The sequence below is a fragment of the Streptopelia decaocto genome (assembly GCF_964273445.1).
Source record: "Streptopelia decaocto genome assembly, chromosome: 1".
NCBI classification, from domain to species: Eukaryota; Metazoa; Chordata; class Aves; order Columbiformes; family Columbidae; genus Streptopelia; species Streptopelia decaocto.
This window is the reverse complement of record NC_138663.1, coordinates 21721085-21747778: the sequence shown is the minus strand read 5'-3', so window position 1 is coordinate 21747778 and position 26694 is coordinate 21721085. Positions and strand designations below refer to the sequence as shown.

The following is a 26694-nucleotide window of genomic DNA, read 5'->3' as shown; positions in this document are numbered from 1 at the left end:
CAAATTCTTTTTATAGTAGGAGCACAAGGAATTACTAAAATAGGCATTTTTGGAACACAGCTGTTCCAGGATTTCAAACGTGATTTTACTTTGTAGGAAAGAATGATGAGCAGGATGGAGAGGAGAATGTACTTTTAAAGCACTGCTTCAAGAGATTTTTTTAAATGTACCTACCGTGTGAGAGAAGAGTGGATTCCCAGCTGGTTCTTTGAATAATTTACTCTTAAAATGTTTGAAGCACCATTTATAAAAGGAATGTGTTTGAGAGCACGTTAACGTGCAGTTCAAACCACTGTCACCAGCCCGTTCAGTGCCGCAGCTCCTGGTACGACGTGTGCAGGGCTGATTCTTGTTCACGCCATGTTAGTCCTTCCTCCGGTTGTTCCCACTCAAGGCAGCACTTGCTCTTGCCTGTGTGCACTTACACTAGGATGTAAAAATGAAAAACAGAAGGGAAGGCCATCTTGAACTGTTAACACTTCTCATGATGAGGAAACAATGTTAATTTATTTTATTTCAGGATATCTTTATGAGCAGGCAGCAGGACAATAAAGATGGGCTTTTGAGTCCAGACCAAGTCTTGTTGACTTCAATCCCAGTAGTTTAATCTGATAAAGATTACATAGTATTTTACAAATGACAGCATTAATATGTCTGTAATTAATTTATTTTTATTTCTACTATTAATATATTATGTAAAAAATATCATTTTCTGTAATCTATTTCTTTCCATGTGCACTTCTGCAACAAGCCATTTTTTTAAAAAACCTGTTCTTTGAATTTTCTCTTGCTAGGTTTTTCTGTGGTGGTAGCAATGATTCCACAAACAAATGAGGTTCACGTACAGGGCACTGCCACAACAGCCACATATGCTTATAGCACACCGTCATTTTTAGGACTTATTTTCAGGATGTTCTGTAGTACCAAGGGGTAATATTACAGTTACCATTCACCTGGTATGTTTGTGGTACTATTTATTACCTAGTTAGCGGTACCTACTACACTGTGCTTAAAAACTTGGTAGTATTATACTGGATGAAGAAATCTGACTGAAAACTCTGGCAAACAAGCTGTTTTTCAAAATGAGTGGTGGCTTAAGTATAATTAATGGCCAAATTTAAAGTTAAAAAACCACATCTGACAAACATCCAAGTCTTAGAACAGGCAACTCCAATCCAACCTTGAGACTCTGGAAATCTGGTCAGCTCGAATGAGCTGCATCACCTATCAGTGTGACATCAGTGACGAGCTGCATCACTCGCTGGTGTGACATCAGTAACGAGCTGCATCACCTGCCGGTGTGACACCAGTAGCGAGCTGCATCACTCGCTGGTGTGGCAGCAGCCCAGCCTGTGCCAACCTTGCCCGGCCCTGCCCACGCCAGCACCTGCCCCTTCCAGCAGGGGCTGTGGGCTGGCGGCACCCACGGAAACCAGCGGCCTGCTTCAAGGGTGGAAATGCACATCCGGAGGTCACAGGGCTGATAATTACTGTCACTACCCTTTCCTACGGCAAGGCCTGAGCAGTCTTCAGAGAGCTCTCCCCTAAACAGAGATCGTAGAGATAAAAATGCCTTTTAGTCGCTGTCCTGTTCCACACAAAGGATGTCTTCATTTTAGGTGCTCTACAGGGAATATTTATGCTGGATTTCTACTTCTGCTTCACTTATCCCATCTGTGCTGTTTGCTCATTAATTTAAGGGAAGCCAGAAGCATAATTTTCAGTACCTTCTGCCCTTGCTATCCTGGGCTCTCCATTGCCCCAGGACATGGTGTTGGCAACAGAATGGAAACCACTACAAGGCCCTCGTCTTCCCCAGAAATATTTCAGCAAATTGGCAAGAGCTGACAATATGCATATTTTTGTGCTCCCTCCCTTCACACACCCACCCCCACTACAGCGTATTTGTAGGGGTGTGTAGGGGTGCTGTTCTGCTCTGCCCGGTGCACTCGCCCTGTGCTGAGGGCAGCACCTGCTCCCTCATCAGCTGCTCCATGGGGCTGCAGAGCTGCACTGGGTGGGCACCCCACCACCCTCCCTTGCCCCGGGGACAGCCAGCCAAACAGGAGCAACTGGAATAACATGGGGTGCAGCTTTTTGTTTGGAGCACGTTTTTGTCTTTTGGTCAACATGGTACATGTGGCTGCTTAAAAAGTCTCACTGTTAGGGATCAGCCTGTTTGACCCTTATGTGAGCAGGACTGCTCTTCTAGCTGCTGTGACCCCTCCAGACACGCTCTAATAGTGACAGCCATCACCAGCCAGGCTCACAGCGACTGAGATCATCTTCCTGGTATTCACACAGCCATACATACAGTTCGTTGCTTTTCAGACATATTAGGGATACACAAATCTGATGAAAACACACACTTCTGCTAAGCATCATTGTACTAAAAAGTGCATTGAGAGAGCTTTCCCTTCACAAAAAAAGCAGTCAAATACCCCAGCTTTTATCAAAGCCAAGTTTTTTGGGACCCCAGCTTTACTGTATGCCATGAAGGATGTGTGCAAGAGTGTCAAACCCTGCATTATCACCCATGTGGTTTTCTGAAAAAAACGAGAAGCCGTGAAGCAGCAGGTGCCCAGCTCTGCCACCAGCTGAAAGAGCATCTGCTGCAAGAACAGCACCTGCAGAGCCCCCTTTGCAGAGTCAGTGCTACTGCCGGGTACCCACCGCACCCGCTTTTCTTCCTCTCTTTAAGGACAGTGCGCATAAAAGATTTTTCTATTATTACTCTGAATTATTAATCTCTGCCATCTCTGATTTCTATCTTGCTCTTCCTTCATTTTGATGCCATTTGGATGCACTTTTTCCCAGTTGAAAGAACTACAAAGAGTGAAACATGAACCAGAGTCTTTACATGCTTTTCTCATTTTCATTGTGCATATCCCGAGGTGTAAAAAGAAAAGCAGAAGTATTTTCCTTGAAGATGATAACTGAATTCTATCATATTGAAGTGTACTGAAAGCAAAAAGATTACTCAAGTTCTGCCCAGGACTCGTCTACAGGAAAATGTTATTTCCCATTAGGAAGGGTATGTATTTGAACAACTGCTGAACTCCGACGTTTATTTTGTAACAAACAGTTCATTTTGAAGTGATCCAAGATAATTCATGCAAGTCTCTTGGACTTGCTGTGTGGGTGTTTTTATTTGACAAGCGCTGTCATAACAAATACCTCTGCATTTATCAATAAACCAAGGTCTTTGGCACCAGGTTTTTGTAAATTTAAGTTTAGACGTGAACTTAGTAAGACTGTACTCAAATAGCCTTATTATATTCACCATGAGATCACTGTTGTTATTGAGACTAGTCTGGTGTCAATTGCACGTAACACCTCATTTTCACACACTTCCTCATGTCAAGATGCTCTGAGCTTTGACATCATGACTCAGAATTTTTCTTCTAAAGCAGCTCTTCAGCAGTTGGCAGTCACTGAAGGATTTCATTTTGCACTACTGTATTCCACAGATGTAAACCAGTCACCTCTCCATCAGCAACCTCGACTTCCTCAGCAGAAGAAAAATTAAAATTCCAGTTGTGCTGTTTTCCCAAACACTGTCACATCCCCTCTCAGCTACACCGCTTTTCCTTAACTTACAGGAACAGAGCTGCTCCCTGCGCTCCTGTGAAAAGCCGACACACGCAGCCGGGGCCGGCGCTCCCTCGCCCGCCTTCCATCACTCACAGCTCGGCTTGGCTCCGTTCCCAGGACCCCTCTCCCGTCTCCTCCTGGCTCCCAATTTTTTCTTCCTTGACATTAGTATTCCTTAAAAGAACAATTAGTTCTAGACTAGAACTACTCATTTGTGCCTTCTGGACCCTTTCCAAATTTAACATTTCCACAGTACTTTGTCCTCTGTTTACATCCAGTTCTCCATTTCAGGTCTGCAGTCTGACATTGGTCCTTCTACAGCCCATCACCTCCTTTCCTGTACTTCAGTGAGACACTGCAGTGGAAGCGATTCCTTTTGCTCTGGTAGAGCAATTCTCAAGAAGCCAGTAATGAAATATCTTTAATTATATACTGAGATATAATAACACTTAAGAGCTCTAAGGCAATTGAGCAGTTTAAAAGGATTATTTTACACTCTCATTCTTCACCGTGTACTAGAAGAACACCCTCATAGCTTAGAGGCATATTGCATTTTCCTTACCATTACTATTAAAAAAAAAAAAAAAAAAAGGCAATTGTTTAAATAATCAGAGTATATACATTTTAATGAGCCTGGTAAAACTGAGACAAATGAATTGTTTCTGAATTTGTGAATGAATAGTGATGTCCTCTTCTGTCAGTTGCAAAAACCCCTCAATATTATTTTTTTTTTAAAGCATTTGTTTCTTATTAATATTTAGAATACTCATTATTCTGGTAACTGAGTTCCAAATTGTGCAGCACAATACTCCTTTACACCTTGAAGCTACTTATTTAAGCTATTTTATTTCAACTTTTATAACATTGTCAAATCAAGGTTGCAGAAGACAGCAAATAGCATGTGCAGTTGTCTGCACACTCCAAATTCTACTTCTTGTCCTATTGATCCCTTAATGGGATAATGGGCCCCATGGAAAACAAAACCCAAACCACTATCACAGACGATGTTAAACACAGGTTGTAACTGCAGCCTTTTTTTTTTCCTGGGCAGCATCCAGCCATGTGTCTGAGCTGGCATGCACAGAGAGGCTCATGTCAGAGATCCACAGTTTGACCTTCAAAATGTTGTTATGTCATTGGTAAGGATGGAACTTTTCGTAGATAAAGCTCAGTTAAACAGCTGTTAGAAAGAAAATATGAACTAGCAGAAATAACACATGAAATATCTAAAAATACTTGCCCAGCAGCTCCTGCATCCATCAGTGATTTAGCATCTGACCTAGGCTGTGCCAGCATGGACAGAAGAACAGCAGAAATTTCATGGGAATCCAAACCCACAAAAAATAGTGGAAGGTTATAATAAGCAACATGAGGGACAGCCACACTAATAAAGCCCTCATATTCTAAAAGACTATTAGAAGTGCATACTTATGATCTAAATGCAGCCACCTACAAGTTATGGTGATTCTTTCAAAAAGCAAAGACCAGCCTTGAGGGAACTCCTGCTGCCACAGCCCAGGCTCCAGCTGCTGGGATGCTGCAAGGTCAGGATCACTACAGGGCAGAACATGGGTCTCAGGCCTTCACTGCTGTTGGAAATGCACTGAGAACACAACCAGAACCTGTTGAGTACTACAGGCGCTGATTCTGGCATGGAAACCTCTGGGCTTTTCCAATGTCTTATCTGGTGTTTCGATAGCATTTTAAAAATGTCAGCTCTTAACACCTTATGTTAAATGACTCAGGAATTGCTTTACAGATTAACTCTTTCTCCATCTCTTGCTTTTCTAAAGCCCACAATGTCTAAGACAATATTTGGAGGGGAGCAGGGAGAGAAACTTGTAACAATGGTCTTGTGTTCTCTAACTTGATGTACCTCGGAAGCGCTCCTCAAGACATGGAAGGACGCTGTACGGCTTTTGTAATTTCTTAGTAAGGCAAGGAATCTGTAAGGAATAGGCAAGGAATCATTGTCAAACAGGTGTGGTTTATTTCTTCCCCACTTCTTTGGGAAAAGGTGGTTTCTGTAAACAGAAGTGAATAACTAGAATGGTTTGCATGCAAAGTATGACTTAGTTTGACTGTCTCTAAAAGAAAGAGATTGACTCCAAACTGTCATTGCTACTTCTGCATGCACTGGCTGATCCTCCTTTTTCACACACCACAGCCAGCTCTGCCTCATCAAGCTGCCAGAGAAATCTCTTCAGAAGCTGCAAACCCTGCTTAAACCAGTACAATTCCAAGGGGTAGGTCTCTCTTTAAACAAGGTTTTCAGTAGCAGCTGAGTGGGTAGAAAGAGATGAAAAACATTGCAAGAGGAAGAGGAAGACAAAGTTGTTTCATATCACACAATACGGCTTCTCAGCCACTGATAAGCAGCAGCACACAAGAGGAGGTGAAAGCATTAGGAAAAATCCCCAGACATGGTTTTAAATGCATAACTAGTCACAGGAACAGAAATCCCCCTTCTCCCCAAGAGTGCAACCATGCCAGTGAGGCATAAGCACTTCTCTGAAAGCACTTTATAAGAGTGTGGGAGGCTATTCTTGGTAACTCATGGAATAGGTTTTCAAATTTTAGTCATAGACGACATGAATTACAGTAAGAATAGGTATTAGTGAAAAGACTACAAGGGTTTCTCCACTGGAAAAAGGTAATTGTTGGATGAAAGGCTTCTTTTTCCCCCCAAAAAATGTGTACTTGCCATTTAAACTAAGAACTCTTTCAGAAAAATAAATACCACATATGATAATAGGCATTTATCATTTGACTTCTGATGAGTAATAAAAGCACAATGTTCAAAAATAAATCAAATAGTTTTTTTTATCTTTGTAGAAACTGATGTCAACATGCAAACTATTACCAGTAAAGTATTATTAACTTGTAACTGTTAGGAATCACAATATGGCCAATCCTCTGCTACTTTGCTATGCAGGGGTCATGGAAATACTCCTCAGTAGTTCTGGATTATACCTTGCAGTAAAGTGAGCACCATCCCTCTCCATTACCATCTCTTCCCTGTTTTCTGAAGAGGGCACAAGCACATTGGCACTGAGGAAGGTGGGCAGGTCAGAGCAATGGTTTGTGAGATGCAGTAGGTCTTGATACAATCCTGAAGCAACAGGTCTTTCAATAGGCAACAACTAGGACAGATTCTTAGTTAAAGACCTTCCCAAGGTCAATATAGAATATTGGCACAGCACCACCAATGCTGGCAGATTCAGCATCTTACTGCCACAACACAAGTCATCTGTTCTGGCCTGGTGTGAGTGAAAGCAACTTCAGCAGTATAACACCAGGCCAAGGGGCTGGGCTGAGCTGCCCTGAGCACTGCTCAAGTTCAGCCACAGGTCAGACTGGAAACACACCATGCAGTCTGGGATCTTCACAACAGGGATCACAGCACAGTGCACCCTTACAGAGTGTCTGCTTTTGGTGTTTTACCATATTTGCTGTCTTATAAGTTGCAGCATCTACATATTGTGCCTTGCAGAGGTAGGAAGTAGAGTGCATAGCAGGAGTGGAAGCAATATGTGTGGCCTGTGAACAAGCAAACAAAAGCTTGGTCTCTTTTTCCCCTCCATTTGTTTCTCTGTAGATTATAGTCCTATCCACAATACTTCTGTTACAGAAAGCCATCTTATTGTACTGGCCATGCCTAAGCACAGTGGCTATTAGTCCAATTATTCCTAAAGTATTACATGGCAAGACTATCACCAAGAAGAAGACAACAAGAGAAAGAAAAATTCTGATTAAAAGGACAGAACAGTGCCCAATGAAGCCAACAGCAGAAATACTGCTAACCCATCAGTTATTTTTTATTTTGTCAAATAAAACACGATACTTTATTCTACAGTGTATTTGTAGAAACACAAAACATGGGTTTAATTCTCTTTCCTTTTAACCCACCATTTGAGGCACAGGTCTGACATACACCACAGCCAACAGCCAGACTGCAGTGGAAAAACAACTAAAATCCTGTGTGATCTCAGCTGTATATACAAAGGCCTTAAAAACTGGAAGTAGGGTTTTTAAACATGCTTGGCTTAAGATACCCAGCATCAGTGAAGTGCAGATATTTGTGTGTCATTCCAGTTCACATAATGGATATATTATTGTAACACTCCCATAACAAGATTACAAGACAAGTGTTCTTGGGATGGTCCAGTTTTAAGAGGCCTTTTGTCCTACAAAAGTCTGAGAAAACTGAGCAGCTGAAAAAAATTACAGAATAAAGGAAAGCTAACATAAGAGTTTATCAATATTCTTCCTCTGAGGCTTGGAGGATTCAGGCACACTGTTACAGACTCAGGCATACTGTTCGATGCAAAGGCATAAAGTCACATACATTTTAAACAGAGAAGTTGCCACTTCTATTTTAGAGAGCTAAATTTCAACTTTAACTTCTTAAAAAAAGGAAGTATTAAAAATCTTATTTGGAGAAACATCCAGCCACTGCAGAACATGTGCCTTTCCCTAAGGACAAAAGGTGCTGGTTTGCTCAGGGCTGAATTTCGGTTAAGTATTCTTAAGTTTCAAAACAGATGAGGACTGAATGCATCTTGAACACTGGAAAACTAGTCACACCTGTCAATTAAAGGAAACAAGATAAAAAGTTTGCTTACCTTTCCATGAACAACAACTTTGATTAAACATTTTATCTAGTAGATAATACCCATTTAACAATATATTACATGTTACTAGAAGAGATGTTTAAATCAATCAAGCAAATTTCTTTAACTACAGTGAAGTCGCCTTAAACATTTCCTCTGTGCTCCCCCCACCCTTCACCCCCAAATCATTGTGGTCATCAAATACATAATGCATCATTTGGGGATACAAAAAATACCCAAGTCAACAACAGCTCTTATTCAATATTTAATGTTCAGACTCTTCTTATGGGGTTTGGAGAAAATACAGTTACATTACATGTTGTTATGTTTACAGTACTTAAGAATGCAAAAATCACATCCTAATATCAGAGCACATGTTGTATTTATCCATCCTTCAAGTGATACTAGCTTTAAAATATTGTAAACTGATCTGTATCTAGCAAGGTTAAAGACCAGACACTCACTCCTACAGGTGTTCCAGCTCCAAAGGCAGGTCACAACCTACATAAACTCCATTTGTTAAACTGTATTCTAACAGTGCACAAAAGCAGGGATCCTACAACAGAAGATCAATGTTAAATGTAAATCATGCTGCTCTGTGAAGTGAGTTTTCAAACAAATTAACATGGCACATGGATACAGGAGATTTAACAGGACCTTTTCCAGAAAGAGGACTCTGCAAATGATACAAGCATGGTGTAACATGGGAGGGAGATACCTATAGCTGCTCTAAGTTAATTTGTTGCACGGATGTGTCAAGAGACTAAACTCTATATTCAGACAGTTTCTGGAATACCGCTTGCTTTCTTATCTGGAGCCAGATATCACATCTTAGATATTAAGCAAAGCTCACCTTTCTTCTATGGAAGGACCATGCATGGGTTCAAAAGGAGACAGACTCCCTGGTAGGCTGTTAGATTAATTGAAACAATCACTTTACCACCCTCCATTTAAGAAGTGAAGCAACTACATTTTGTGAATAATCTGATTGCACAAGGTTATTCAGAACATGCTTTATGGACTTGCAGGCTGCTGGAGAACTTCAGCATTGAGATCCTGACCACTTCTAGACAGAAAAAGGAGGTAGGATCCCATACACACAGAACAGTTTTACAATTTCCATTGTGCTTGGAAATCTACAGTGTAGGTGCCTGAAATGTCCATACTTATAGGAACCTATGGAGTTGAGATATTCCCAAATGCAGACTGTGGACAGCATATCAATTCTTAACATAATCTGATGTTCTCTCACATCAGATTAACCCCCCAAATAATTCATTTACTGTGGCAAATACCACATGCAATTCAAAGACATAAAATCAAAACTTACTTTCACAAGGACGTGAGGATTTCCCACAACAATCAGCAAAGCCTTTGCTCTAGTAATTGCTACATTAAATCTCTTGGGGTTACAGAGAAAGCCCAAGCAATATTTGTCATCAAAGAAGCTTCCATGAGATCGCACCTAAAATTAATTTTGGATAGTTTTAGAAACAGAATAATGAGAAAGCAACTTAGCAACTTATAACACTTGCTAATTGCAGCCATCCACAGCTCAGTGTCAGCAATGCACAAATTGGCTTCATAACCCAAATTTCAGCCAGCTAGCTATTTCCCGTTATTGGCTTTCCCATAGAAGGTCTGTTCTTCAAGAGGCTGCCAATGCAACTTCAACATCAAGAGAATGGTGTACTAGTTCTGTTTTAGCATCAGGACTATCCACTGTGATTTGAAACACAAGACACCAAAACTGCTACCTAAACCCCAGTGATTTTATCTTTTCAGTAGAAAAAATGCCAGAGCTGGTGTTATTCTAACCCCTACAGCTGAATGATAATGCAGAGTGTCTTTCTGCAAGCCTTCTTCAGTAGTCTCAGTGTGCTTTGACTTGGCTTAGAAAAACAGAGCAACTAGTGTGCTGTAACTGATGATCATTAAATTTTATCTCCATTTCATCTATATTTGAACCTATCTTTGATAAAATAAATAGGAACATAGTACATACCTAGAACTACTTTAAGAGTGATAACAATGCTGGCTCTAAAAACTATGGTAAGATGGAGAACAAAGAAAGTAAGCATAGTACCACTGCCCTCAGGAAAAAAACACGCAAGAAAAATCCTACAAACTCTTCTCCCAAGCCACAAAAGAATGCCCCAAAAATCAGCTGTTCCTCTACCCCTACATTCACCCTGATTTCCATTGCTTTGGTTGTTTGCAAAGCTGTTTTATACTCCTCTCTCCTGGAAATCCTATGTACTCTGGCTAAAAGTAGTTCAGTACTGGTCATATCATCAGCTACACATTCCTGGTCTATACTTCCTCCTTTGATCAGTTTTCCTTATAAACCATTACTCAGACTTACACAGGCTCTATATATACTGTATGTTCCTGAACAGCCCTGAGAGATCTCAGGTCACAAAAACCTCAGGAACATCATGTTCCAAACACTTAAATCTTTTACTTAGACACTTATCACACCAAAACTGCATTACCATTTGGACAAAGAGCAAGCACATGCAGACTTTCTTCTGTATTCTGAACCGAATTCCACACTGTAGAAATAGAGCTATATAGGGCCCGTAGTGCTCACCAAAAGAAAGTCTAAAACCTCAATTAGTCATGTACACTTAGCTGGCATCACTTGCTGATATTCAAAGTATTAAGTTAGCCTTTCCCTAGAGTTTTCCCAACTGTCTCTTCCACTGATCCAGCAGATTTTTACCCCAACCAGGAGTTCAGTGTGCCTACAACACTGCATATGTGGCAGACATTATCTCAGGATTGGTATCACATTCTGGTAGCAAGAAGCCGTCTGTGAAAAGCCTCAGTAGCCATCAGCTGACTTCTCAGCTGCTGCTTACACTTCTCAACTCCATATTGATTTCTCCTTAAAAAGCACAAAGTCTCCTGTCAAGAGCCCCAGCCAACAACCTTACACACCTGAGAACACAAAAGGACAGAAAAGTAGAACAAAGAATCTGCTGTAGTTTTTCCCTTTATGGTGCCTTCATGTGAATTGAAGTATCAGGGATATGTGCATACACTAGAGTAAGATCTAGCATTTAGAGAGTGGGAACTGGTATATACTTGCACAGAACTTCAGTTCAGCCTCAGAGACTTGTGAAGCTTGATGTCTCAACTGCTATGGATCAGACTAAGATCTTTCAGAAAAACAGACATCTGCTGAAGCATATTGGTCATCAAGTTTACAAAAGCAGGTAAGATACAAGGGCAGCCAGCTGTCAAATAACAGCAACTTCCTCCCAGTACTCCATGACACCATCCTCTCTTTCCCCCTTCCTCAAGAGAAGAGCTCAACACAAATCCACACAAGCCTCAGGTTCAAAAATCTAGCACCTAGAGAAGAGCTTCCCCAACATCCCTATGATACAACCAGCACAACACTTGAAGTGCACCATCAAGATGATCAGGAAAGACTGTCTAATGCTCTCCTACCAATGCAAAATAAATTGTAATAAAAGGTATTCAGCTTCTAGGCACATCACCACTGATGTCTGGAAAGCTGTCAGCTGTATATCATTAAGTGACAATTCTCAAACTGAAGGTGAAAAAGCATATGAAAATCTACATCAGCTTTTATAAGTCAAATAGGAATTACTTTTTAATACTGTGATTTACACAGTTGTCTCTCATTTATAATGCATCCAGTTTCCATCCTCTCTATGCACGGTCAAGTGAAAGGTACATTATCTGTATGAAACTAAAACAAATTTAGCACTAGGATCTACAAAGGTTTGAGGTTTACCTCAAAAATCAGATCCCGTACTGTTTCCACACATTTAAAAATAACCTCTGCTTTCAAATTCTCTGACAAACTGACAAAAAATATAGCTTCTAAATTGTTGTTTCTTATTTTTAAAAGCCCTATATCAAAAAGGAAACAGAAATAGACACATACCAAAATCTCTCCACAGGACCAAAACAAATATACATACTGTTGATAAGATGATAACCAGGTACTCCTGCCCTTGAAACTCTTCTACTGTGCCAACTTTAATGTCTGCCAAATCAATGCTTCTCAGAAGAAATCTAATTTTTTCCACCTACCAAAAAAAAAAAAAAGGTTTTTGAAGGAATTCATTTTTACATTTGAGAACAAATTACTTCAGACATATCACACCAAATGCCTACACCAAGCTTGGCCATCATCTACAACTAAGGCTTTAAAATAAAACAGCAGTTTATCCTGAGAAGTATCATATTTATTATATAACTGAGAAGGTGAAGTACTCACTCCCATCCTTTAAACAGAAATCATCAGATTTTTAATAATCAAGATTTTAATGAGAAAAACAACTTAGATCCATAAACCCTCTCCTCCAAAAGTGCATCATCTCCAGCCCCACGCTTACCACAGATGTGGCTGGGCAACCAGCTCCCCCAGCCCCTCAAGAAGACTGTGCAGAGACTCCACCTTTGCCTGCCAGCTGCATCATGCAGAGCAAAAGACAAAAGGTGAGATGTGACCTAAATTACCCTCCCTGAAAGGGAAAGAACAAGGAGTCTTGCACACTGGAATGATGGTACGTTTGGGACCAGTACATTATCATCTGCCAAGAGCTGCCTGGAGACTGCACCGGCAGTGCTCCAAGAAGTTTACCAAGAAATCATTCCTGCTGAAGCTGATGATTACAATGACTACTTTTTAATCAGCCTTCCTGCAATGCAAGGTGACTTTCTTGAAGCAGGGATTACTATTAAATGATGTGAAGTGTTTTAGGGAGTATAAGAGGTTCATTCACATCCATACTATATGTAAATATCTGAAACAAATAGTAACTGTAAGCACAGGCAGGTGCATGCACCTGAGCAGTAGGATCTCTAAAGGCAGAACTCAAATTTGCAAGTCAGATTTCTTCAAAAGGGGTCGGTCTTTTCCACACACCTCACAGTGTTTCCCCCAACCCAGGCATACAAGGCCACGAATACAGCAACGGAAACATGCAGAAGAACAATATACACACTGTCCAGAGCATCCTCTGGAAGTGAAAGGAGATTTAGTCTTTTTAAAATGAAAGCAGACTTAACAGGCTTAAATATAAATAGCTTTAAAAATAAACCAGAGCATTTGAAGTTGACATTCGACATTCTCTACAGGTTTAAATACCAGCACAAGCTTCAAGTCTGACTACAGGACAGGCAGGAAGTCCCAATTCCTCTAGTATCCTCAAAGCCTTAACAAGGTGACACACAACCTACTTCACATTTCCCTTTTGTTCCACTCCTCGGCGCAAATTAAAAATGACAGAATCAGATTGCTGTTCCAGCTCTTGGATAAACTCTTGACTTGCACTCTTCACTCCCAACTACTGAAAAATCTGCTTCTGCCTTCAAATCTGCAAGCAGATCTCTCCTTAATAATGCCTTAATTTTTAAAACTAAAAAAATTAGAGTGTCATTACTTTTGTCTTTCTCTAGGTTTAGGTATCAATGGAAACATCATTAATGATTGATAATACACTGCGTAAAATACCACAGTGAAGTTTCGAGATATGCCTCTCTGTCTTAACAAACCACAGCCACAGTGTAAAAATCACAAGATGAAATATAGTAACTTTGAAGTTCTTGGACATTAGTTATACCTGTTTACGATATGGTGTAATCACTCCAATATCAGTCACTGACACTGCAGTGTTTTCATTTTTAGCAAGGTGGCAACAGTACTGCATTACTTGAACTGCTTCAGTTGGATTAAACCATGAAGGACTGTGACCTTCACGTGTTTCATTGCCCTGTATTAGGGGAAAGGAAAAGAGAATGAAGAGCAGGTGTAGAAGTGACTATATTTATTAACAGATTTTTCTTATACATCCTAAATGCAAAAAAAGAGTGATGTAATGCTATGTACGATTTATTTTCTTTACTATATACCATTTCCCAGCGAACAAATATTCAACAAATAACATTTTGTATATGTAATTACTTTTTTAAGCTGAAGAATTTACACAGCAACAGTACTTCTAGTGTACAAAGAAGTTAAACTTCAACTCACAATAACATGTGTTAGCGAGCTAGTATCTTGCTTTTTTGCAAGGTAGAGTTCAAGCATCTCCAAGCAGTGTATATTATCACATTTTATTAACTTACTGGAAGAATAAAGAAAAATTTTCCAAAGTACTGTTTTTTTCCCCTGCCTACCTAAGCCTTAAAAATTCTCTAGTTTTAGAAGCTTGTATTCATTCTAATGTAGCAAACTCTCATCAATAGCAATCAAAAGGCAGCTGGGTGTAGCTTCACCTTGGTCAATCTGTTACAAATTTACATTTGTATCAAGAAGTCTCCACAACACACTCAACAGGCAGCTGCTCAAGTTCTTAGCAAACATTTCACTTCAGTAGTTGTTGCTAAAACCAGATAGTCAGGCACTCACATTACTTGCAAAAGAAAGTTTATTCTTTTTCATATCCTTTCTAGATTTCAGTCTAAAGAAAACCCATCTACAACATCAAACATCTATTAGGCCTCCTTATTCATACTTTCACTACATGAACATTTTACCTACCCTTATTCCATGAAAAATTAATGGAAAACCCTTCCTGGGCAATTTCCCCCAATGCAACAAAGAAGTTACGACTGAAGTGTCCGCACAAACTTCTAGCTCCTTATGATAAAACAATTTAGATGGCAAGGCAAGCAATGCCGAATGGGACCTGTAGTTCTTTACAAGTTTTGTGATCTGCAAAGACAAAAACCAAAATCCACAACTGAAACAGACAATTATGTAGACTTCACAGTACACAACTCCCAAGCAAATACTACTACTTCACCATTCTCTAGCATTTAGCTTTGATATAGCTGCCAAAAAGCTGTATTCAAGGCAAAAAACTGCACGTGTGATCTTCTATAAGAAAATACTAAATAAAAGCAGTTTAAAGAACATCTCTCTTCCCTCCAAAGGTGAAAAAAGATGAACTGAATGTACATGAGAGATTAATTGGTCATTTTCCAGGCACATTCATTGTTTTTGAGAGTCAGACTCTTTTAATGATGTTTCTATGGATGTAATCTGTTTTTCTGAGGAAGTCTTGACAGGCAGAAAGGGAACATGAGAACAGGTGATAGAAACTGGCCTTACAAACAAGAAATGCATGTCTTCAAATGAAAGAATGGCCTTAAGGAAGCATTCCAGTCAGTAATACACAGGTCAAAAAAACCCTATATGTCCTGTAAAAAAACTAACAAGTTATTCAAGCCCAATGGTGCCCTTAAAGCCCTCACATGTCCCATTCTCTCATTATGCCAATTCTCTTTAAGCATTCTCTCATTATGCCAATTCTCTTTAAGCATTGCATAAGGAACACAACAATGTAAGTTTGCCACAACAGATTTTACAAGGAAGCATGATGGCTTTTTCAGTAGGCTGAACCCAGCCTAAAGCCTAGGGCCAAACATCCCTGCTCTCCCCCTTCAGTCCACTACCATATTCCCCTCTCCTCTGCATACATGGGTCAACTAGTTATCTTTTGCTCCCGGTTTAATTCTTCAAAATATATTACTATGAGAATGGGAAGGCATCTGAAGTTTAACTTTAGCCCTGTATTTCAGATTCAGCCATTAATTTAAAGCAGCTGAAACATCTGCCACCAAACACAGATTTTAGGTGTTTCACCATACAGGAACTCTGGGAAGCTGTCCTTCGGCAGAAGGGGTGATAAAGTTATTTTCCATTCCTGAAACATGAAGTTTGCAAATTTGATCTTTATGTTTAAAGAGAAAGCTGGTTTTTAATGTTAAAAGTAGAAGTTGTACTTGTTAATTTGTGGAAAATTGAGTTATGAAGTTACGAAGCAAACATGGACAAAGGAGAAGTAAGGTAATTTAAAGCCATTATTTAGAAGGCTGCTTTGTGCACCATATTTAACTTATGCTTAACATATTTAACTTATTCTTAAGAACAGAGAACCTCTTCAAAGAAGTGTTTTAAAAAATGTTGGAGGGCTCAGCATCCTTGCTATTTGGAGTATATACTCAGAATAATCAAGCTTTCCTAAAGAACTAATGCTCAAACTGGACTTATCACTAAGCATCAGGGAGCAAAATGGTGCTAAGGAAACAGCAGGAACCAGAGTTTCTCCTTTTTTGGATTTAGATGAAAAAATAGTTGCAATTTTAGTTTTACTCACCAATAAAGGATTATATGCTCCACAGGCACTAAAAGCATCCTCATCTCTCAGATATAACTCTCTTGATGTCAGTCTTTCCAGCAAGGAGATATTTAATCCAAAACTCTGCGCAATTTTAGATTTTATTACTGGCCCTAACTGCTTTGGATCTCCGACAAGAACTATCTGTATACACAATTAAAAAAATCCATATTGTATTAAAACAGATATTAAAAAAATGTCGTTTCAGTAATGTCATACACACACCTCAGAATTCAAAGGTCAGTTTATATCAAATATTCCCATTTTCTCCAAACATCTATTCTGTTTGTAAAGAAGGGTTAAGCCCAGGACAGAGTATATTTGTTGTCTTAAACTAAGAAAGCATATTTTTATTTTAACATCTTCCACATACTGGATCCTGTCCTACCAACATAAACTTGATTTAGATGTAAAACCAGTGTTTAAGTGTGGGAAATGGATATTGTGCATGAGTAAGGTTTACTACAAGTACTCAGAATTCCATACTTGTTACCAGGAAATGGCTGCTTGCATTCTACATCATTCATAAAAGTAAGAACAGTAAAAACTTTTCTCCTTTCAGTAAATGATGCTAAGAGAATTACCTGTCCATTAGCTTCTGAAATCAACCCAATAGGAATCAGGCTCTCTGGTTCACTTGCTTGTCCTGCCTCATCCAGAATCACATGAGTGAAGTGTCCAAGCCTTGAATTAAATGACATGAACCCAAAACAGGGCTATTGTCAGATTAGTTCATTCTGCCACCCTGTGGTTGACCTCAGCAGTTCCATTAATTTCCTTGTCAAGTGTGCCAAGCAACTCCACACACAGAGCCAAGATAGCTATTTCCAACACAGAATATAGACAAAACAATCCAGTAACTTTGTCATGTTAGATTTTGCTTATATACTCCAATATACACAGCCACTGGTTATCTTAATGAAAGCATTGTTTATACCAAGGTTAAGACACTTTGAAAAGCTTTCCCTGTTCTTAATTTTCTTCAGGTACTTAATTAGAACAACACACTTGGTATAGCAAAGAAAATCCCCAGGACTTGTTTCTACCAAACAACTCAATGTCTTTTTACAAAGTTAAAATCAAAATCAGATGAATCTTTAACGGCACTTGACATGGTGGTTGCTTACAGTGAGTAAAGGTGACTTGATAAAAAACAAATACAATATAGTTTTTAGTTTGACTGTCATTTTGAGCCAAAATGATTGTCAACAGTGACATAACTTCCAAGGCTCCTGCTAATAGTGGAGGAGAAGTTATGTCCAAAGTTTAACTTTACTCAAGATAACTCTGAAATTTACTATGGAGAAAGTCTCTGCTGAAAGATTACTAAAACCAAGTAGTTTGCTAGGAAGACAACTTCAAAATAGAGGCACATGCAATGGACTGTATTAAAACAGCCCAAGTTATAGTACAGAGGGTATCTAAAAGCTCTGGATTTTGTAGCATCCAGCTCAGTGATATTCCTCTCTATAGTACTTTACCGTATTTCTGCTTGATAAAACATTCCTGCACTGCTGCATGTGGTAATTATTATCCTGAACCACAATGCTTTCGAAATATCTTCACCATCTTTGCAGTAAGGTTTCACCATGTCATCAATTTGCTGCAGGAACAAAAAGGTATTTCGTCAAACAAAATGCTCCTTTAGAACTAAAGGTTTTAATTTGAAGAAAAAAGCCTACTGAAAACTATTTTAGAAGCTGAGCAAAACACTTATTTAGACCCATTCACACACCAAAATGAATTCATCATTAATTTTCCCAAACAAAGCAGTACATATGCAAGACATCTGTGCTTTCTTATTATAAGTATCAAAACTGAACATATGGATATTTCATGTACATGCATATGTAAGTATAAAAATATACGTGTGTGTACTGTATAAAGACGACACACCTACTTGCTTACTTTTCTGCGTAAGTAGTCTTTATTTGGAGACAAAGGCTTGACTTCAGTAACAGATTTTAGGATTGCTTTGTAATCCAAAACATCTTACCACATTAAAAACCCCACTGATAGGTACAGGCTGCTTGTGGAGTTAAGCACTGCAGGAAGAAGGTTAAGATTCTACAGCCATACAATTCAACTAAGGACCATGACCAACATTTTCCAGTTCATTTTCTGGAAAAGCTAATGTGTTTGTACTTTGGATCTTAAACAAGCCTAACCACCACTAACAGTTACATTAAATCAGTATTTTAATATCTAAGTATTAAAGTGGACATATTAACTGACAGATGTCTATAATATTTACCTCTTCTGACCTGCAGCTAGCATTAACTCTGACCATAGCTCCCGGTTTTAACAGATTGCTTTGATGCAGTCGCAGGCAAATCAGATCTGTTGCAGCATTTGATGGCGCACAAACTAAAATTCGACTATCTGGTAGAGTATAATGTATCTACATTAAAGAAGATGGACATTAAAAAAAAAGGTTATTTAGAGAAGAAGCAATAGCACAAATGGGCCCATTTTATTTCACTAAATACAGAATCCAAGGGAGTTTTGCATACATTATATTCATCCACCCTTTTGCAGTTCAAGAACATCAAGTCTTGACAGTCATGACTAAGTGTTCCCAAACAGCAGAACTAATTAATGGTTACCATATTAATGTATACCTGGGCTTTGTGAATGTATTATGCACTACTGGAATCAGAAGTTAGATATTGTTCACTAAAGCTTTAAAGACAAAGACAAGGAGACTTGAAAATAAGCCATTCAAGAGTTCTCTTAAATTCATATCAAGATTTTTCCTCTTTCACGAAGCTACAGAAAATGATGTTAAAAAGACTGTTTTGAGATCTCCTTGTGAAAAAAAATGGTACTTGCAGAATTACTGTAAGTGTTCCAACAGTGAAAAGATTAGAGATGACTGATTTGTCATCCACCATTACCTGTAAAATAGCTTCAATTACTGTTACTGTCTTTCCAGTTCCTGGTGGTCCAAAGAGAACATAAGGTGTTGGACGACATTCACCACTCAGTATCCTCCTCACTGCCAGCTTCTGCTGCTCATTCAGCATAGGATTGAAAAATTCACCAGCATTCTGTTTAAGTGTCACAGATTTACCAACTATAACAAAGATAAGCATGTATTAAAACTCCATATAAATATTTTTAACATATGTAGATTAAAGCAATTTCAATTCACAATATGCTTCAAAAAGTTTTCATTTTTCTTATGTGGTAACAACTAATGAATTTCTCAAAAATTCTGATTTCACAGAATAGCATGTAGAAAATAAGCCATATTTCAGAAGCGTATCAGATCTTCAATCAAATTGAAGGCCAGAAAAGGACTATGATTACATAACCCAACAATTTTTAAAACCTCTTGTTCAGTGATTTTAGCATCAAGTTAACTTTTGTCCTAGAATAGCAAAATGTTAGTAACTTTCAGTAAATGGTACTTCAGGGATAATACCAGTACTACATGAATAGTAGTAAATCACGATTACTGACATTTTTTCTCTTAGTCCTGTCTGAACTACTGTAGCTTTAGCTTTCCACAGCAGAATCTTATCAACCCTTAGACAGAAGTGCATTCTAGGTATTCCATTCTATATTTCTTTAGGCATCCTATCGCTACAAAGTGATAAAATCAGCCTCTTTGGCAATTAAGGACACATATTTAAAGCTGCACTTTCTAGAACAGTATAGGAATGATCTGGGCTTTCTGAAAACTTTTCTAAAGTTTTAGCATCTTTGGCAAAGTACCTATCCCAAGGATGAGACATAGCATCCCAGTAACAAGTCAAACTTTGAACATAAGCAAAAATTTTCCAGTAAACAACTGGGAAATGACAATATAGTGATCACAAAATATAACACTAATTGTTTGCTGTCCCCTCCCTGGAAGTGCTCAAGACAAGGTTGGATGGGGCTTTGGGCAACCTGATCTAGTGGAAGGTGTCCTTGCCCAAGGCAAGCGGGTTGGAACTAGATGATCTCTAAGGTCCCTTCCAACACAAACCATTCTATGATTCCATAATATGAATGAGAGATGTTTAAGTAATCCACAGAAAGACTCCAAAGAAACTTCCTGCTAGTACTGTTCTACGATTTGTCTTTAAAAGACAGAGCATGAGGACACCTAAAAGGTACCTTAGCCCTGGTGTACTGAAGGGATCGCAATGCTGAACTGTCTCAAATGTAAAGTACTAAAGTATACCAAGTTGGCTTGTTTGCGCAGGTACTGTCATCGCATTGGTTTTATTCATTTCCCTTGATGCCACACATTTTGCCTGTTTGTTCTGCATTTTTTTTACCTGAAAACAGCAAGATAAATGCATTTATAACCTTAATATGACAGATAGCTACCTTCACTAACACTTTTGAAGCTGCTAGGCTTTAATTTTCCTATTAAATAGCATTATCCCATTTAATATCTACTGTGAAGACAAAGAGTAGTAGAAGGTGCTAGGAATTTCCACCTTAAGTTTAAGATTTCTACAAGTTTGGCTTAACATTAAACATCTATTTCACAAATGCTTTGCAGGTTTAGATGACGATTTTGAAGCCATAGCTGAGTAACTTGCTTCCTTCCACAAAAGCTGATGTTCATGTTCCATACTAGTAAGCAAGACAAGATATTTTTCAGATTGCAGCATGAGAGAAAACTGCTCATAGGGAATGCGGTGCTTGCAAGGTTCTGGACCAGATTCCTTGGTCACCTTAACAGTTCTGATCCTAACCGAGCAAAGTGATGAGCATTAGTGATGAGCATGTACAGGACAGAGGTATCATCCAGAGATGTCTGCGGCTTCCCCAATGCCATGATGTCATGGTAAGACTGCAAGGCTCATCTAGTCCTTCTGAATACTCCCCTTTGCTGCCCACCCAAGTGGGCTCTACTGACACCTTGAACAAATCAGAGTGGGATCATACATCTATGCAGTAAGCATGAGGGGTCCAGGCCATGATCTCCACCATCCTTTTAGTTAAAACAGGAAAGGCCCAAGTAGAAGTAGGCACCTTGCAGAACAGTAACTAGCTGTGCAGCTGCTCTCCTCAGCATGGCTCTGGGTCTACGGGCAGGAGGTAACCTTCTGAACTCCTTTCTAAGACAGATACCTACATTTTCTATATATAATTTAACTAGCAGTTAAGAAACTTGGGTAAAATCTACTCAGAACAGGATGATTATTCCCTGCCACAGTAATGGGACTTAAGTATTTACTCAACAGTAGCTACAAAAACTAGTCTAAGGCAAATCTGACAATTCCAGTTATAATCATACAGTTTTTTTATAAGCACTTTCAATTTCAGATGATAATGTTAGCTTAATAATATCTGTTACCATAAAATGCCCTGTATCCAGGCAATAAACAAAAGCTTCTGTCATCAGAAAGCAGCACAATACAACTTGGATTCTTTGATACTCCATTATGCGAATCCTTTCTATCAATAGCTGCAGCGTAGGTATCTGTTACCAATCTGAATGGCATCCAGCATTTTAAGGAACATAGACAGAAATACCTTGCTTTCCTGCTGGGAACATTGTTCAAGGCCATCATCAACAACACAATACCCAGTAGTATTTTGGGTCTTGATAGCTTGTGGTGATTTTAAGACAAGTCTTTCTGGAAATAACACTTCAAATTTAGAGGAGAAAGAAAGAGAAATTTGAAAGCTACACAAACACTTTGCATGTTTCAGTGACTACATTACTGCTGATACATCAGTTTTCTCTCAGTTGCCTAAACTGGTTTATTAGAACTAATGTAAGAGTGGTCAAGATCTGTATGAAGTTCATATGGATCATTCTACTAAACCATTAAAAAAAACCCAGTACATCTTACTAAATGCTGAGGTAAGAAAACATTGCCATTTCAGTTGCTATTATTTTAACAGTATGATTTCTACAGTTTTTATTGGCTCAAACAGTTCACAGAAGTTTGTTTACACTCCTCTCCCCTATGATCACCAACAGATGAAATGATTCTAATGATACCTACACTAGATTCAGAGTAGTTTTTTTTAATACAGAAAACTCCAAGAACAAACTACAATGCATGCTCCTCTCAGTATGCCCTGATGTGAAAGAAACATAAAACACAAGACTGCCCACAAACAAACTCCTCTAGATAGTTTCAGTCAACGGAAGTGTACCTTTTTCACCCAGGTAGACAGCTTGCTCAATTGCCAAGTGGCATCGCCTGCTAGTAATCCTGTTACCAGAATACAAATTTGTAGATTAAAGCTTACATATCCTTAAGCTGCAACAGCATACACCTGCAAGGTAGTCAGTATTTATTATGCACCAAGGCACATAAAATTAGGAGTTTTTATATAAAACCACATTTTGTTTTCAAGAAGCATCTATTGAGAATTATGCTTCAGAAGTGCCCATCAACAGCTTTGCTATCTCTTCAGTGAGATAAAGATGGCCCTGTGTTCCAGACTTAAATAGTCCTTCAGGGAAGTTCCCTGCAAAGCTGATTTTACAGAGATTAAGCAACTATATACAGATAATAACATCCCATGAAGAAAAGTAAAAAAGGATGGGTGGTTAACAATTTTTTTTTTTTTTTTTTTTTTACATAGTCTTGCAGCCATATTGGTATTTTTTTCCTAAAGAAAAAACAAAACAACAACCCCCAAACAAACACCCCACCTCACCCCCTGCCATTTCATTGTCTGGCATTGGTGTAATTAATTATAGAGTCTTAAGATAAGAATTCTTTGTACACAGTGATTACAATAGCAGTCTTTTACCAATGAGTATAGTGGCAAAGGTGTGTTGAGGGAAACAGGTGAAAGAATTGGCAAAATCTTAATTATGTCTTTCTCCTATCTGTATCCACCAAAACAAACAGCTGACAATCATGTATATTTTAAAAGTCACTTTTAGAGGAATCCTTAAATGCAGCCTTTTGGAAACTTAAATACCTGCAGTGAACAAATTCCACATCCATGGGTTCCAAATTGTAAGCCTGTTCAAAGTCTGCATTAAGTTTAAGAGTAACATCTTCATTACATATCTGTTGCAAAGATAAAAGTCAGTTTACTGATGGAAGTTTAGTAATTTAAACACAAAGAAGCATCTGTGAAAGCACTGAACACCCCATCAACTCCAAATAGAACATTTAGGTTTACCCACTGTCAACATATTGCATATCTAGATTGAAATGCTTTCAGAGCAGATAAAGATTATAATCTAGAAAGAACAGGGAAGGCAGTGTCTTAAAAAACAGAATAAAAATAAAATAATCACTCAGCATGTAGATAAAACAAATTTAGCTTCCCAAAAGTCAGGGTAAATCGGCCTTTAACTCCACAAATTGCCAGTTTCCCCTTTGAAACCTGTGAACCCCATATTTTCAACAGAATATACACCTTACTTACCTCAGTAATATAGGCAACATACTCTATTATATGATCAGAGTAGACCTGACTTTTCAGTATCACCTTACCACCTAATTGTAAACAAAGTTAAAAGGCAACAGTGTTACAAGGAATAGTAAAATTCTCCCCACAGCAATTAATTTCTTCCTCTTTTGTATGGTTAAACTAAGAATTTGCAGGATGCTAGATGTTAATGAACTTCAGAAGATGTTCCTACTCATTGCAGGGGAGTTGGACTAGATGACCTTGAAAGGGCCCTTCCAATCAAAACTATTCTATGATTCAAAGTTGCTGTATTCATGAGTACCTGTTTTGAAATGCCACAAGCAGTTACATATTGCAAAGGTACCAAATATTGATGCCATCAGACAATAGCTCCTGAAAACATGCATTATATTTGAATTTCTGAATTAAATTTTAACTACTTTCCCAGCTTTCTATACACCTGCTGTCTTTGAAGGTATTACTACATTGCACAGTTTATTTCTACTGAAATCCTCACCATTTTTCGTACATGAAAAATCCTGATGTATTGGAACATGCATAAGGACACATACAACGCTGCTGCAGACAGCAGCCACTGTAAGACACTGACAGACTAACAGTGCAACTCACCTGTCTAGTAGCCCAAACTAATAACATTGTGTTCAAATATATGACAGACTTCTTTAAACAAATGAATAAGTGCTAGAGTTTGTATTGCACTGAAAATATTGATCAACATGTTATTTGGCTTTATCTCACATTAATCACTACCTGTAACCAGGTGAGGTCTGCCCTCTTCCACTCCTGGCACTTCCAACACTAACAAGTTCCCATTCCTTTTCAAAATAACTCCACTCATACTGAAGTCTTTTATTTCCATTTCTGCATAGATGTCCTCAAGCCACAAGAGAGTAGAAAAGTTGGCTTTATAATTATCTAGATTAAGTTGCTGAAAAACAAAATAGTATACGCTATTATTGTAACTTCTACATTAAGATATGGAACCCACTCTTCTTAACATTATACAAAACATCTCAAGACAGACTGAACAACAACTGGATTGCCAATTAAGGCACCTAAATATACATGTCTATACATTAGCTAATATTTTAAACTCCCCCAGTAGTCAAAGAAGAATTAGCACAGTCCTTGGAGCTCAGATTCAAGAGCCAGTAAGCTGAAAGGTTAACCAAGTCTTTCCCTACTACATTGGCAGTTTCAACATGTGAATTCCAGGGCAGTCTACAAACTGAATGCTATGCTCAGCAACTCCAGAGAGCATAAAATCTAAGTACACTGGGCAGAGATGGGTGAGCAGAAAGAGTCATGTCAGTCTTGGCCCTGGCTGGTGATTACACAATTTACAGCAAGCTGAAGCAAGCTGAACTTTCTCCCTCAGAGCTTAGTGCATCCCACTGAAGAGGTATTCTCCAACAGTACAAAGCTCTATCTAAACAAGTGATAGCACAGAATGTTTTCAATTCATATCTTCTTACTAAAATACAAGGCAAGTGAGAATTGCTTTCTGGAGCAGACTTAAAACAGCCACCAATATAAGACAGAACTTAAGGTGTGGTTAAAAAGGGTTACCATTAATGGCAGAGTTTCCATACAGAAGTATTTCAAGTACTACAGAGTTTTGTTTTCTTTTTGAGAGAGGATCACTAACCTGCTGTCTCTTAATGCTGTGACCTCAGGCTTTGTGTGAGTTGTTTAGAAAGCAGGCAATATAATTTTTCAAAAATCTAAAAGGCTAAGTATCAGACTCAGTGTATAAGTCCTTAAAAAGTTAGGAGGGAAGAAAATCAAACAAGCAAACAAACAGTTTCAGCAAAGCTCTACCAGAAATCAGAACAAAGTTTTGGAGAAGAAATCATTCTAATATTCTTCTTAGACTTTTTCTTTTAATGTATTTCAAAACAGATATACTTGTGGGAAGAATGTGAACAAGCCATAGTGAACTAAAATTAGAGAGTTTTTTAAAACAAAGTTTAGAACAAGCAGAAAAGAATCCTGTTATTGAAATAACTTCAGAATTTCTGCTTTCATTTGCTATGAAACAGCTGCTGGACTACTGCTCTGACACTCCAAAACCACTTCCCAGTGATGCCTAAAAAGTAAGAGTGAAGAAGAAACTTTGTTCAGCTCCTGTAATATCCCCTCTTCATCCCCCAACTTCAACTCCCTTTTCAGTTTTTCACATTTACACTTTTGTGCTCTTATAAGCTTAGATTCTGGGACGTACTGAAATCCATGGAAGTTATGGGATACAGACTAAAGTGGTAAGGTCTACTCAGCAGCAGTATTACATCATCTCTTACACTAAGGGCTACACACTTTTGCTAAATTAAGGCCAGCTTGAACACACATCTACATAAAATACATTTTCTTATATAAACCTACAGTGGCATACCTCTGCTAGGAGAGGCTGAAAGGTCAGTATGTCTACCTTCTGCTCCACACATTTTCTTAACTCATCTGGTATGGTATAAGATGGGAGAAAGCTTGGCAACCGCCTTCTGTAATTTCTAAAACACAAATGTATGACATATCATTCAGCTTTCTCCAATTATACATGTGAAAACCAGATAAAGAATATGCCACATCCTCACGCTATAAAACCAAAACACACACACACACCACATGACAGACACATTGAACCAAGAAGTTTCATACAGTGTGAAGAAAAATTGTTCCAGTTACAGATTATTTGAAAGCATTGTGCATCTGCTTTTTCAGGTTAGGGATATTTTTATAACTAACCAAATACTGTAGGTATAATGGAAGCTTATTTGCAAAAGGAAGAGTTCTGAATGAAAAAAACATTTATCAGATACATATAGATGGCAAAGTTGCTTGAGGAGTTACAATGCTCTCAAAACTTATTTTTCCATCTTTTTTCTTAATAACACAATTGTTACTTGTAGATTACTATGCAACAGTGTTTATCACCACATTCTACAGTAGAAAGAGCTCTTGTTTGA

General features: G+C 38.5%; 1 protein-coding gene across 1 annotated transcript; it reads right to left on the bottom strand.

Moving 5' to 3' along the window:
- Window positions 1-327: 327 nt before the first annotated feature.
- Window positions 328-21764, bottom strand: MOV10L1 (Mov10 like RNA helicase 1; the record flags this gene model as incomplete). The annotated part of the gene is made up of 13 exons (XM_082076041.1): window positions 328-426; window positions 8672-8763; window positions 9538-9672; window positions 12167-12274; window positions 13814-13963; window positions 14734-14907; window positions 16355-16519; window positions 16960-17059; window positions 17857-17978; window positions 18630-18776; window positions 19273-19451; window positions 20550-20646; window positions 21678-21764. The coding sequence occupies 12 exons, from the start codon at window positions 21762-21764 to the stop codon at window positions 8674-8676; spliced, it is 1554 nt and encodes a 517-aa protein (XP_081932167.1). The 3' UTR covers window positions 328-426; window positions 8672-8673.
- Between the last annotated feature and the right edge of the window lie 4930 nt (window positions 21765-26694).